Consider the following 15817-nt stretch of genomic DNA (forward strand, 5'->3'; position numbering starts at 1 on the left):
GTTGCAGATGTCAGTGTAGAAGGACTTCTGATGGTTGTGGCAACAGAGGGTGAAAATTGTCTTGACAGATAAAGTGGAAAAAAATGTGCCCTTTTACTTGTAGTGCAGTTGTCAAGAAAGCAGACTTTGATGTCCTTTTTTTCCTGCTGACAGTAAGATGTCAACTCTAGGTGACAACATGGCCTTTACAGTAAATTGTTGAATGCCTGGCAGCGAAAAAGTGGCCTTTAGTGAGCCCTTATCAAGACTGTTTGAAAGACGTCTCTCAGTAATAGTTGTTAAGGACATAGTGAAATCATACTGTATCTTATCTAATGACAGGAGTCAGTGTGTTCAGCATTAGCATGGAGATATTAACCTGAGAAGCTAAAGTAGAATAAATAAAACGTTGACATTACAGCATGCAAGAGAAGCTTTCCATACAGCCATTTCCTATTGGTAGCATTTGGTGCTGGCAGGTCCCACGACAGGCAGAGTTGATTGATGGAGTCACATTCTTTTAATTCTGCATCTCCATCAAGCTGGAATAAAACATAATGAAACACATGTTTTATTGATGCAGCACACATAGAGTAAATTGCATTGGTTGCACTTTTATGATGCCGGGCTCAGTGCACTTAGTAACAGATGGAGCCTTTTAGTAGAAAATATAGGCCTCAATACTTTTCATGTTCACCATTTTCAGAACGTCACGGATGTCGAGGTCAGGGCAGTCTCGTAGTGTCACAGGAGTACTCTCCAACGAACCTCCAAAGAGAATGTGAATTAAGGCTGGGCTAAGTCCCGGGAAACTGGGGCCGCAATGCAAGAAGGAATGACCAATCATCCGGCCTGCAATGGTGAACATGTTATTGTCAAGCAGCTCATCTGAAACTGAGGGAATGAGGTGGTCGGGCTCACCCTCGAAGATTTGTGTGATGGCTGTACGTCCTGCAACAGTGATAAATTGAGAAGAGACAAGCACAAGGTTAATGACTGAAAAGAAAATTCATTCAAGAATGAAGATTACCTCTGAGCACTGTATAGTCAGAAAGTTTTACTGCTTTGATATTTTGATACTAGAACTTTTTTTGTTGTATTAGACCCATAGTTCACCTTACCAGATATCTGATAAGCTGTGTTAATTATTAGAAATTGCACATAAATTTATGTTTGTTAAAGGACTCAAACAATTATTCAATTGTCATCTGTTGATTGATCTGTAGATTTCTGCCTTCAGTAAATAGAGGCAAAGTCCCTCCCCTTCCGGTTTCCCTCATAGGACATTATGGTGGTTAATGGCGAGAGACACAAGAACTTTTGATCTTGTTTGAGTTGTGTCATGAATTACAAATATGTTGTTTGTCAAGTTTAAATATAAGCAGTTTGTTGTAAAGATAGTAAAGTATCATTTACTTTTATGTGAAACTACTCAGTGAACTTGTCTCGCACAATATACGTCACCAAAACCAAAGCATGGTCACCTCGGCACAGAAGAAGTAAGACAATAACTGCAGATATATGAAAGTTAATGCTAATATGCAGGAACAGCTCTTCAAGGTTTTGGACGACACTTTTCACTTATACGACACTTACACGACAGTCTTTCAAAGGATTATATTTCAATAGTTTTATGACAAAATGTGACTCTCTTGAGTTCAAAAATTGTATTTTAAATCAAAAAATTATTCGCCTTTTGCCACTAACCACCATGCATGTTTTTAATGAAATAAGGTCCCATGATAATCCAATAGAAAGGGAGGGACTTTGCCTCTCTATAGTCCGAATCAACATTGTTGGTTTGTATGTACGTTGTCATTGTGTCCAACCTAAGTTTATATGGAATCCACTTATAAGCTTGAAAATGACTGTTGAAATCACGTGACGATCGACCCCACTTCCTGATGCGACATCACCTGCGAAGAAACACACATTTTAATCACCAGACTGAGCAACACGATTATGTTACAAGTTAAAAGTAAAAATATTTAATTGACTACCTTGAAGCGTGCACGTGAGCGGTGAAGTCCACTTAACATTGTCTCTTTGGTAGAATGTGACTAAAGCTCGGTCTTGCTCCTCCTTGTCTTTTTTGATGTCCAGGCTCAGGCACAGCGTCTTTGAGTCTCTGTTGCTGTGGAGGAGGTCTTGTGAAAATAGCCAACCAGCTTGTTTTGGATCGGACACTGTTCTCCATTCTAAGACAGCACCAAAAAGAGCAAAACAAGAAAATAAAATAAGAACTAATTGAAATGTCCACAAATCAAGCCTTAAGGGACACTCGAATGACTTCATTACGAAGAAGATGAAAGAATCTTATACTGTCTGTGGTACTTGACATTTCTTCTGTTTCTTCCATTTCCATCGTCACTGACCCGATCATTATGGATAGTTCCAATGATCTGATAGAAAAAGATGGATAGTAAGGTTTAGGCTAAATGGCACATTCTTTAAACAGGTCGACTGTTTGTAAATGACATTCCTGTGTTTGAACAAGTCTGAACCAGAAACAAGACAATTTGCAAGGCGACTATTTTAGAGGTATGTTGCATTTCAGCTTTGTCATGTTTGGATCTGACCAATAGCAAGCATTTGTTTTTTACTTTGGATAATGAATTAAGTTGTGTCTATCTAAAAACCTTGCATTGATTATATAGTCATACTCCCTTACAATCTAAACTTAAAAATGGATATTTTGATTTCTCGAAGATTTTGCTGTAAAATCTAATGTTGAACTATAATGTAGGCATTGAATAGTGAGATTAAACCTGCAAGGATATCGTCTTTGCAGGGTAAACTGAAACATGATCAGAAAGAAGTGACACACATTAAAGCAACATTATGTAACTTTTTTTTACCTTAAAATAACAGCTTCAGAATCATGTTGATGGTACAGTGTCTTGTAATAGGGTGAATGGTGTGCCTGTCTCAGCCACTCTGCCCCCCTAACACTTGTTTCTGCACTATGTAACTTCAGTGAGAGGGTAGGATCACAGCGTTACATACATGTTTACTTCAAGATATAAGTGGGATTGAGCATTAAGCTTCTTGTGCAGTAATTTTGATTACATTTTTATTAATGATTAAATATTTAAAATATGGTAAAAACACTAATAAAAAAATTACACTGTGCCTTTCGCCCAACATTTACTCTTATATATGCTAAAATGAGTCAGAGAAAAAGATTCATGCAGGATAAGAAAAAGAAAGAACAAGTAATGGTCAGAGGGAGGTTGCAGCTGTGCTTACCTGTGAAGATCTTTAAGCAATGTCCCCTCTGTTTCCCTGTGTTTACTGTCAGTGCTGTTAGTGGGTGTGGATGAGTTTTTGAACTCCCAGTAGCCCCAGCTGGTTTAACTTGTCCGTACAGGAAGATAATCTGTAGGTTAAAGCAGAGGAGTCTGTTTCAGCCTAAGGCAGTTACGTGTTTAAAAAGGGATATTTGAAAGGAAACAGTCAACAGACTCTGGTTACATCTACTAACAGGTCACTGGATCCAATGTTTAAACTCAATATTACAAAACCAGTAACAAAATGCTACCAATTTTGCATTCATTACTTAATCATATCATATTACTCTGCTTTAGTTATAGCACACATCAATGCATGGAAGACACTATGGTGTTAGAGTGGTAAGTTCTTTTTTTAATGATTAATAGTTTATTGTTTTCACTGTGGACGAAACATAAGCAGACATTTAATCACAATTGACTGTAACAAATTTACTTGGAGCAGCAAAATAAGATTGAAACAATAATGAATACAAACATCCAAGATAGAAAAAATACAGGCAATTAAGACATAAAATAATAGAGGAAAACAACATAACAGTATAATAGTGATGCGTGAAATGCATGTTTGACTATTCTTACAAGGTAAAACCCTTAGTCATTCACATTTTCGTGTACTGTTATTTTTATAAGCTGGAAGCTGTTTTCTTGTTTTTTGGATAAATTGAGATTTTGACCTGATTATGGTTTAAGAGGTCAGGGGTTCACACAAAGTCATTACAACTAATCCTTAGCGGGTTATGAATGTGAACTACAAATCATCCTGTAATTGAAAAATGGTCTGTTGGTAGAGTAAAAGTCCTAAGAATCATCCAATCATTAGACTCCATTATCTCATGAATGTGCAAAATGTCATGGCAAACAATCCAATAGTTCTAGGTAAATTTTAGTGTGGACAAAAGTGGACGACCGATCAACAGACAGACAGAAGGACCGATAAACCATCATTGTCATCCTTAGAGCCGTATCCCTAACATGACTAGAAACAGGAATCAGTGTCTCTTCAAGTCTCTTCTGTTGTTTTCCAACTGCTGGAAAAGAGAAAGGGGTTATCCCCAAAGCCCTGGTCATCAACCCTGCCTATATTTGGAAACGCAAAACAGATCTTGTGTTTAGGTACAGTTACCTCGGGTTGGGTATGGGCATAGTTTACTATACAGAGAGTACTTTGGTGGAAACAGGATTTATCTTTGTTAATTTGACCAGGTACTAGTTCAGGGTGTCTCTCAACCAGTTTTAACCCATATATGCTCCAGTCTTCTATGACCCTGAAAGAATGAGCAGGAATGAAGGGACACATAAATGATTTCCAAGACAATAACTTATCTCCAAATGCAGTGGAACAAACACACTTGAGCGGGAAAAATTTGTGGTTTGATTGTGGATGCACAGTGAGTTGAAAACAGACAGGCAGTTTCATCAATTAATTAAAGTCAATTAAAGGCCAAGACCGATTTTGTTTTAGCTGCTTCTGGTTCTGTACAATATATTGTATATTGTTATGGTTTCAGTTTTTGGTTTAGTTGTTTCCTGCTTTATTTTGTGGTTATATCCTCCTTGTGTCTTGTTGTCACTTTCCACTTCCTGTTCACATGTTTCTAGTGTTCTGTTTCCCTCCTGTGCTCCTCCCCAGCCTGATATCCTGTCTCATATCAGCCTCGTGAGCACTGCCCTGTTCCCAGTGTCTCTCCACCTGCACCTCATCCCCTTGTTAGTTTAGTTTGTATTTAAGTTTGTGTTGTTCCCTCGCTCTTTGTCGGTTTGTCTGTTCTGTTTCCCCATGTCAGTCCTGTGTCTCCCGTGTCCCTTGTATTCCCATGTTCCTGCCTGTGTTCCTGAGCTTCTGATTTTTTCTTCTTTTGGCTTTTGTAATTCTCCTTGTTTTTTGTGGATTTGCTGTCATGGTAGTTTTGTTTCTTGCTTTTAGGACTTAACTTTTTAGGATATTACACGTGACATATAATATGATACTCAGCTCTTTTACTAAACCTGGTATGGATAGTATGGATACTAGAGATCAACCCTAGCAGGACTGGTTCTTCTCAGTACCATTAACACCCTTTCTGGCCTTCCTATATGCAACCATTCTAATGTTAAATCTGTTCAGTCTTAAACCTAACTTTGGATTTAGAAGTGTGGCAACAAACCTTAACACAGAATTGGTAACTTCCTCTTTACTATATTAATATGTTTTTTTCTGTTTGTTCTTGAACAATGTGATTTTTTTTTTTAATTACTTGATTTTACTTATCTCAGTGAAACTACACATCTGAGGCCCCTTGTTTCAGACAGCATGTTTGCCCCCCTCCATCCCTCCAGATGCCCCTCAGGGGCGACAGTAACACAAGTGTCCTATTGTCATAACAGCGTCTGTCTCATAGGGGGGAGGACATGCCCTGGGGGACATCAGAAGATTAGCTATGACATTAACCCCCCCGCCTCATAACACACACACACACACGTGCACACACACACACACACACACTCGTCCCAGACGCTTGCACGCTCCTACCCATAATCCCTCTGTTACAAGTCACTTCCCGTTTCATGAGCCACTGAGACAAAGCAACAGATCATGTGAGTGTGTTTTGTGCTTGTTGCTGACTTTGGAGTGTTTCACACATGGGAACTGGAAAAACAAGAGGGCAGCCTTGACATTAATGCCAGTATCTGGAGGTGAGCTATTAAGTGATTGCTGTCTATATGAGAAAGGGCATACTGTACTGTGTGTCCATGTGTGTGGGCAAAAGAGGGAGGGGGGTTATGTGTACAGTGTGCATGTGGTCTGTATGTGTGGGGGAGGTGCTGTGCTTGTTAGGCCATGTGCTGTGTCCTAATAGAATTTATTAATTTGTCATGGTTGATGTATTTACTGTATTTGCATACTGCAGTTTGTGCGGACACATTTTCCATTATTTATGTGTCTCTTTAGTGGAGACTTGCAGACCGAGTCACGTGTTAGCGCAGCCAGTCAATGCCTGATCAATATGTGATCAGCCAGAGAGCTTTTCAGCTGTACTTAACTGCAAGATCAAGACTGTAAAGACCCTTACTGACCATTATGTCTAATGATTGACTGAGCACACAATAGGAAAACAAGTTGACCTTCTCAGAAATAACCCTGAAATAACTATCACTGAAGCTGTCAAATGTTTATTGCGAAAAGGGAGCATTTATAGGGCTTATTTCTGTTGTGTATCACAATCTTCATTAAATATTCAGCACTGTCCCTTATGTCAGTGTGTCAAACTGTAAGCCAGCACAGCAGAAATATGAGAAGAGGGAATAGATGGAGAAATGGAGAGAGAGTAAGAGACTGGGGCACAGAGAAAGACAGAGAGAACAAGGATTGAAAAGCAAAGAATGAAAAGACAAATCATAGAGTAGCCTGCTTCTTTTCCATTAAACTAAAAACAAACCCATTGACTGGATAAACTTTTGTAAGCTCGGTCATATCTTTGGAGTTTTAATGAGGCTGCTATGAATGATGAAATCACAGTTTCACACCTCTGTCTGTCAGACACCCTGACATTACAGGTTTCAGCAGTGTGTCTCAAGTTGAAACAACATTGTCCTCTGTTTTTAAACTGGATCCGATGATTTGAGCAGACTGGCTGCATGTGATGAGATTTTTACAGTCTTCAGTTTATGAGGATGGATAGTCAGACATGAGAAGCTGAGTTCAAGGTCAGGTCTGGGATGTGCATCGTTACTCTCTATTTGTCAGCTGGGAAAAGACATAAATAGAGGCTTCACTGTCGATGCCTCCATCACTCCCTCCTGTTTCCAGCCTCTTTTGTATCTCTCTGATTGCTCATTCTCACTCAACTCGTTAGAGGTGTGGGACAAATTAGAAGAGTGATGGATGGGCTCTTCCTCCTTCAGGATGCACGTTCATGCAGACATGCGCACTGAGTAGAGACACAGATGTATGTGCATGATTGTGTGTGTTTATTTGTCGTCAGTGGATCTATCTTAAGCATTCCCTGACTTTTTTTTCATCCTGCTTTCCTTGACCGCCAATTAGACTCTGAAAGCCGGATGACGGGTTTAGGCTTTTCACATTTGTGGCTACATCTGCTTAATTACCATGTGTTACTCACACTATACAGACGAGGCCAAGTGTGAGTATACCCCCCCCCCCCCCCCCAGACACACACTCACAGACAGACACACAAACCACACTCACCCAGCTAATGGCCCAGCCTTTTTTGGCTTTTGCTGGGCTTATATTTCACCTCAGAGAGGGAGGGAGCACAGCCAACAGGTCCATTACCAAGAGGCAGAGAGAGAGAGGGAGAGAGATTGTGATGAGGGGAGGAAAAAATAAAGAGAGGGGCGGGGATACGGCTGCAGGCGTACTGCGGCAGCAGCAGAGCGGCATGACGTGATAGAAGAGTGGAATGACAAGACACACACACACACACAGACACACACAAATACACATGCTCGCAGCTCTCAGGCCCGCCAGCCAAAAGTAGACAGAAGCAAAGGCAGTGACTGAGCAGCATACAGATCGGAGACAAACTCACTGGCTGCTTTGTATCCTGATGCTTGCAGAGGGTGAGTGTAGCCTTGTGTTTATTTTTAAGAGTTAAACATTTTATTTTCTGTTTATGCAGATTGTTGTTGTGGATCTTTCCTTGTTTGTTGGTGTGAATCTGCGTTCTCTTATTTGTGCAAATTCCAGTTTAGTGAATGCCAACACTGTATTGGGAAGGTTGATGATGACGTTCACAGTGATATCACAATCAGTGGCGTAACGGGGGGACGGCAGCAGAGTGGAAGAAAGAGGTTAACAGACAGAAAGGCAGAGCTTAAGTGGGATGAAAAGAGAAGCAGAGGGGATGACAGAGGCGGAGGTGCACGGAAACCAGGGGTGACATGATGCGATCAGCCTGAGTCAGCATTATAGGGGCTGTATGACTCAGAGCAGCATGCATAGCATACATACTATATTGTCAATCTGAGAAAGATCAGTTGAGAGGGTTGGATGAAGTGGAGAGGAGTTGTAGCAGCAAATGGAGGGAAATGTGCACACATGGTGATGTTTATGTGGTCGCTGGTCTGATTACGCTCTGTCCCGTTTAGTTTGTGTGGGTGCTTGTGTTTGTCTGTCCTGGCTTCTACAGTATAATGAGGAGAGTGTGTGTTGTAGACGTACATCTTTTTCCAAGGTTGCGAGTGATTCAAACTCTCTCTGTAGAAATCTTGTGAGACTCCTCAGCCAATGACTTCTCCATGTGGTTGAACCATGCTGGATTGAAAACTGGAGCTCGACCGATACTCGACTTTTGGGATGTCGATAGAAGGAAGTGAAAAATTCCAGTATATTGGCTGGTATACATACATTTTTTGCAATGATCCCTCAAATGTAGTTATCACACATTTGTGATTAAGATATGTAATGAAGGCAGGAAATGTTACTGTTTGACAATAAACTTTTTCGTCCAGAATGACGTCATGGTTTACCACACTTTGCCAGGAATGTAATAATTATAAATTATTAGTGATGCACAATAAATATTGGGAGAATATGGCAAATTTATATTATCGGTTAAATACAGGTGTCAGTATAAATTATCGCTGATAAGTGGAGCTAATAATATGAGGCCAAATTGCTTTCATTGACTTAACAAGTGCAGTATACTCACATTTTAAAATAATAGGTGGCAGCAAGCTCCTCTAAAGTTGGTTTGCAATCAGTCAACAAACACAGAGGAGAAGAAGAAGAAAAGGAACACTGTCATGTGGAATCATGACGTTAAACTGCTGCTCCTGGTGAGAGCCAGAGAGTGTAGGCTAGAGAGCCAAACACGTTATCACCAGTGTGGATGTTTTTTCAAATATTTTTAGAGGAAGACAACAAAATTGTAATTACACGTGCGGCAAGTGTTTGCAAGTTTTAACTCAACAATTCTTACTTGAGCTATGGAATATTAAATCATACATTTTCGCTCACTACATGTGAGCCTGTCATATACTCAGGTGTATATAAACTACAGGTTAGGAACTTCTTTTAAATACATAAATTCATTATTGGTTATCTTCTTAGTAGTGGTAGCATACCCTGCATCCCTATAAATTATTAATATACATTTTATACAGTAAAATCTCAAATAAAGAGAGAGATTTAATATTGCCGCTTAACAGACAACATATACACCGATATATATATGATGGGCCAATATCAGGTGATCATATCAGCCAACTTTTGATCTTTTTCATTTTTATGTCATCAGTTTAGGTTAAGATGGATGGATGGATGGATGGATACACACTTGAAGTGGTTCTCGTCAGTGACTGAAATGCTTGCATAACCCCTTGTATGACATCAAAAACACATTGTGAACAAGTTAACACCAAAACAATATTAAAGTAATGTGTTGCAGTTGACAATCTGGAGATACAGTGTTCTTAGATGACTTAAATGCTATGTCGTGGCATTTTGTTAGATGACAGAATATGTGTCATGATGGGTCATGTAGGCCAAGTAAATTTCCATTTGGGCCACTGACTCATGATAACATAAACAGTCTTCAGTTCATTGTTCACAAAGACACTTTTGTGTGTGCGTGCGTGTAAGATGACGTTTTTTTCTGCCAATAGATGAGAACTCTGATTTCATCCAAGAAAGTCACTTTGAAAATGAGTCACCTTGCTGCCGGGCCCCCTGATTGGCTGAAACTATTGGTCCTGTTTGTCACAGCTTCCTGTCTTGGTGAATGGTGAGGCGCTGCGGACCAATGGGAGGGCAGTAGTGAGGATGCAACAGTGATCCAGGAAAAAACAGCCCATTGTTCCCGGGACGTCAGAGAAGTCTGACCTCCCTCCCGCCGGCTCTGGCTGCTCCACTTAACGGCACACTGAAGGACCCAACACCCCACTGACAGGTAAGAAACTCGTGAGACAGCAGATGTGGCGCGTGTGATTTGATAATAAGATATTTATGAGCTTCAGATGTTATTTTTAGAAAACTTCTTCTCAGAAAACTGTGACTTTCCAGGAATCCTAACAACACATTTAAGTGTTTCTGCATCGCTGAGTGACACTAAGACGATTGATGAACATTATCGCTGTTGCTTTGGTTGTTGTCATTATGGATGTAATTACATTCATTTATTATGACTTTTCAGACTGGGTGACACACACAAACACACAGGCGCTGCTAATGTCCTTCAGTTCACAGAGAGAGAGGCCTGTGTTACCACCTCATTTATTGATTTTGGGATGAGTCAGAGGTTTTTCATCACATGGGTGTGTGTGTGTGTGTGTGTGTGTGTGTGTGCGTGTGCGTGTGCGTGTGTGTGTGTGTGTGTGTGAAAGAGAGAGACAGTATACGTGCTTCTTTAATCAGAGGTTCAGTAACTCGGCTCAGGCTGAGTGTGTCATGGGACAGAGGAGCCGATTTGGTGTAATATGATTATGAAGTTAGAAACATCTAATGCCAGCTGCCGCATCGTTTTTACAGAAAAGTACAGACTTGAGCCGCTGTCGTTCATGATTGTGGTGAAAGGTGTTTTAACTGCCTCATGTAGTTCACCTCCTGGCTATGTGAAGAAAGATAGAAAATTATACAGACATCAAGACAATTGAAGGAAAAAAAGAGTCCCTGCTGTTGCTACTGCTGCTGTTGCACACAACATCCAGCAGGTGTCAGTACCATCCTTTCAGACAACTGTGAGGACCAGTCAAATACAATGATCATTACATTAATTTGAAACAAAAACAAAGAAATGATCTGTTACCATGTTCATGTCATTACACAAAAGTCATGCTCTTCTCTAAAACTGCAGCTTTTTTTTTTACTAATTTCTACTTACATGTATTTATTTATTTACATTGAACAAAAGTCTTGTCTATATTTACAAATATCACAGAAACACACAAAATATAATTAGCCAAGAGGCTCACATCTGGAGTATTAAGCACATAGTTACTGCAAATTAATTAGTGATTAGTTGTCAACAGTTTTGATACTTGATTAATTGTTTAATGCATTTATCAAGCAAGAATGCCCGTTTTAAAAATGATCAATTTAAAGACATCACCTTGTGCTCAGGGAAACTGTGACTTAATTTTTTCATGATGTTTTATGGATAACCCAGGATCCAAAATGAACTTTTTGGCTCATCTGCCAACATCAGTTAAATTGAGAAAATTTAGCAGCCAAAAGTGTTTTACACCGAGCATTAAACTAAAAAAATTGTCATACATGAGCATCACTTGAAAAAGACAATTATGAGTAAATAACATCGGATCTACAACTTTTATTGTAAACGTCTTCAGCAAAATCAATCAATAAATGACATTGTTGGACTTTAACCCATACTGTTCCTATACATCATTGTTATATATCTTTTTTCACAGTACTGTACACTACACTGCAGTATATACTGTGGTTTCAAGCTTCATATTTCAGCCAAGATCTCTAGGGTTCCTGCATCGTTCAGAGACCACCTCTCCACCTCTCCTTTTCTCTTTATCTTTCTGTTTGTCTTCATGTTTTATTTTTGGTTGCTTAATACCTGAAATCGCCACATCTCTTATAACATGCAACACTGATGTTTCTTTGGGCAAAAACATGGACATTGTGTAGAAAGCGCCAAATAGTAGCAAGCTGCTTTGATTTGATCCATTGATGTCACGATAAGTACAGTGGGACGACCAAGATTTACCCACAGTTGGTGCTTGGTGGAAGTTAATTTTGGACCATGTGACTACCTGATTAGTAACCTAATCAAAAACCAAATTTAGAGATAAAGCAATATAATTGTTAGCTGCAGCATGAACTACAGTACTAACCTATTTTCCATCACATTTTTGTCTTCTGACAAGGCTAAAATCCAGCCTACACCAGAACAAAAATCTGATTTCGTACATGTTTGTTCTCTCTGTAGATTTGTGTGTAGTGCATTTGAACACTACACTTTCTATATTTAGACTAATTTCTTTAGGCAGAAAAGTCACAAGCAGTTAGACCTCCAGGGAAAGCGTCAACAAACCAACAGTCAAACAATTGTAAATGCACTTATGTAACAGAATAATACAGAATGATCTTGTCTGTATGCAGTCTGAACACATGACACAGAGAACATACCTTGTACATTTTACAAACATCGCCTTATGTGTGAGGGAATCAGACCTGAAATTGATTTGCCAGTTTTTCACTCAGCTGTTTTTTTCAGTCAATGTCTTATTCTTTCTTTTTTCTTTCCCGGGTTACTTTCTGTGCATATACACACACAGACATCCCCACCACCAGCTGAGCCTCGGTATGTCCTTACGTGGGCTGAAGTAGTACCAGTATGACCCCAGTGTATCCCCTGGGGAATAGCCAATTTCCATACAGATAGACAGAGAGCCAGACTGCACCTGTGCTCCTGGAAATCCTAGCAGGAATTGTGTCAGACAGACAGAAATTCTGATGCTTATTAGTGAGTCGGCCTCCCATGAGAAAGAGTAAAAAAAAAAAAACGACAGAGATGGGGGATACAGGAAAGAGGAGGAGGAGGAATTTGGGGAGAGAAATGAGGGGAAAGCAGGATGGATGATACCATCTGTCTCTGTTTACCTACTGCTGAATCACTGCTGCTGTGCAAGTCTTCATTATAATTGAGTCAACTATGACAACATTTTCTGTGTCAGAATGTCTTATATTATAAGTTGGTGAGAGGAAGGTCTCCTACAGAGAAGCTAACATCATCTTTATTAGAAATTAAAAGGGTTTTGGGCTATGTGTGTGAGTTTTTGAGCTGAAGCCCTGCAGGGATTCTGAAAATGACAGACCTTTTGCTCAGACCGCTGGGAAAATGTGTGTGTGTTTGTGAGATCCACATGACACTGTGTGCAATACTGCGATTAGATACGCTGTCAAATAATCCAACACTTTATCCTTGTGACTTTGACGTCTTAATTTGACACATCTCTGCTTTGCTAAAGACAGCTTCCCAAGAAGTCTTCTGGCAGCAAATATTTCTCCTATTTAAAAAAGGGCAAGTCTGGCTCAGCGTTAAATCTGTGTATTTGTGAGCATGTGTATAATTACAATGATAAAATCTACTTGTACTGTCGTGTGTCCAAAGCAAATGTGTTGCAAATGAAGTAGAAAGTTGGACAGAAAATGGACAATATGTACATGTTTATGTTTATATTTGTGTTGAATGGGGGAGCAGTGCAGCTATTGCTCTGCTCCTGTACATCTGGGCAGCAACAGCGATAAGATTTGTTCACTGTGTTAAGTCTCTCTCTCTTCATGTTCATATTATATGCTTATTAGCTGACTTTCACATCTGGAGGTGGAGGTGGAGGTGATGGTGGTGCCGTTATTACAAACCACAAGGCTACCAAAGGTGCGACTGCAGTTCGAGTCTGTGCGTCTTTTCTTCACAGGAAGTCGGACATTGTCCAGCTGTTTTCATGGAGACCAAAACTGTCTTTTTTCTCCAAAAAAGATATATACTTTCAGGCATTTTCACAAGCTTTGAACTCAAGATGCAAAAAATATGTACATTTATTGTAAATGCTATGTTGAGATATTGCTTACATGTTTAAATAACTCAGTTGGATTTTCCCAAAAACTGTCATGTGAGATTCAAAGCAAATCAGTTCCTTAGATGCTACGATCCCTCTCACTCTGTACTTGCTGAATCCTCCGTTTTACCCCTCCCTTACTCCTTCCCTGCTTTTCTTCCAACCTCACAGCCTCTCATCCTCTTTCCCTTCAGCGGAGCAGTATGAGGTTGTGAAATTATATGACATTACATGAAAATTTTCACTGCGTAGAACAGAGGGACAAAAAATATCAAGCTTAGTTTTGGAGTTCTTGGGCGGGCTGTGTGTTTCTGAGAAGGCAGCAGTAACTGAGAGTTTCTGGAATCAAATCGAATCAGGTGAGAACGATCCCATACCTCAGTCTGTATGAGAGCAGTGTGTTTAGGCAACGATGTGTCTGTGGGAGTCTGTGCAAGTGTGTATTGGAATTCATTATGTGGAGAAAATCTTGTTATTTGAGAACATAACGCTCTTAAAGCCTCTGGTAGACGCTCCTGTGAGCATGTGTCTGTGCGTTTGTGTGTGAGAAGCTGTTTTTGTGTTTTGAACTCCCAGCAGGCAAATTTGATTGTGCACAAGCTCCTTGCTGCCACGCTGAAAATAAGCTCAACTCGTGGTTTACCATGACTCAGTTTGTCATATGGGCTGGATTCACATGCTCACATACCACGGATGTTTAACTTGCACTGGGTTGAGAACAGCATATTCAAGTGTACTTGATTCAATAAAACTTTTGATTAGATTCTAACAAAATAATTAACCCCTAAATGGATAAACAAACTTTTTGGGGTGGTGGGGGCATTTGGGACTTTCTCATGCTGTTGCTGTGGATTTAGTTTGAAACTTATCTCAACTCTTGACTCATTATAGGCGTCTCTCTCACTGTGTTTCTCCATACAGGTCATAATGAGTGGGGGAGTCAATGTGAAATCGGCCCCTCGGGGTCCTTCCTCATCAGGAATTCCCCTCCCACACAGCCTGTTGCCCTCCTCCCCCAAAGTAGACACCCGCCGCCGGGCTAGTGACCTGCCCAGGCCCTCAACACAGACCCCTAAACACACTCCCACAAATACACCCACGCACTCACCTTCACTTTGCCCACGGAGCTCCAGCATCCCCGGGCCTCCCTCAAGGGACTCGACGAAAGATCCCGGCCTCAAAAGTCAGCTCTTCAAGCGGACAGGAGCCCTACCTGCTCCCCAGGTGTCACGCTCTGCCTACAGCAGCCCATTAACCCAGCGCAGGGTGCCGCCTCCACACTCTAAAGACACACTGGATCTGGGAAAATCCACCCTGCCTCACGTCCCCTCACAGTTTCCACATGATGGCAATCACAACAGAAACACTTTCACTAATAAGAACCAAGCATGGGGAACCAGCAACCTGCGTCCACCGCTTCAGTTCAGAAGAGGAGACAACTCCAACGCTGTATCTGAGGCAACGAGGGAGGTCATTCCTCAAAGAGAAGAAGAAAGCCATCAAGCCCAGTCCACCGTGTCGAACAACGGTAACCTCCACCCCTCTTCTGCTCTGACAAGCTACAGGCATGCCATCAGAGGTCACTGTGACTCCACCAGCCAATCAGATGAGGAGATGGAAACCCCTGAGGACAGCAGTCCGGCGTCCTCTCCTGGTGTCCTGGCGCTGCCACCGATCTCATTCTCCGTGCCAGTGATGTCAAAGGCTGCTGTCGATACGCAGGATCAAAGCTACAAGGAGGCCGCATCAATAGAGACACACACACCCAGAGTCAACATGGCTACTGTGGCTCCCTTCAGCTACAGGTAACACACACACGCAACTGATCACAACTTCCATCACAAGCCCCCTTGACGCTCATTGTAAAACTTAAAATCATTCTGCTGTCATTATCATGTAATCACTCTCCCTCTCAGAACTTTATGATCCCCCTTTCTACTGACACACACGCACACGCACACACACACACACACACACACACACACACACACACACACACACACACACACACACAC

General features: G+C 40.9%; 1 protein-coding gene across 1 annotated transcript in view; it reads left to right on the forward strand.

The window, feature by feature from the left end:
* The first annotated feature begins 14729 nt into the window (after nucleotides 1–14729).
* LOC141000187 (neuron navigator 1-like) overlaps nucleotides 14730–15817 on the forward strand; it is an 87113-nt gene continuing 86025 nt past the window's right edge. Inside the window, exon 1 of the mRNA XM_073470833.1 lies at nucleotides 14730–15607. Coding sequence (XP_073326934.1) covers nucleotides 14730–15607 — 878 coding nt within the window. The remainder of the gene's footprint in view (nucleotides 15608–15817) is intronic.

This window comes from Pagrus major, chromosome 7 (assembly GCF_040436345.1).
Source record: "Pagrus major chromosome 7, Pma_NU_1.0".
Lineage (NCBI taxonomy): Eukaryota > Metazoa > Chordata > Actinopteri > Spariformes > Sparidae > Pagrus > Pagrus major.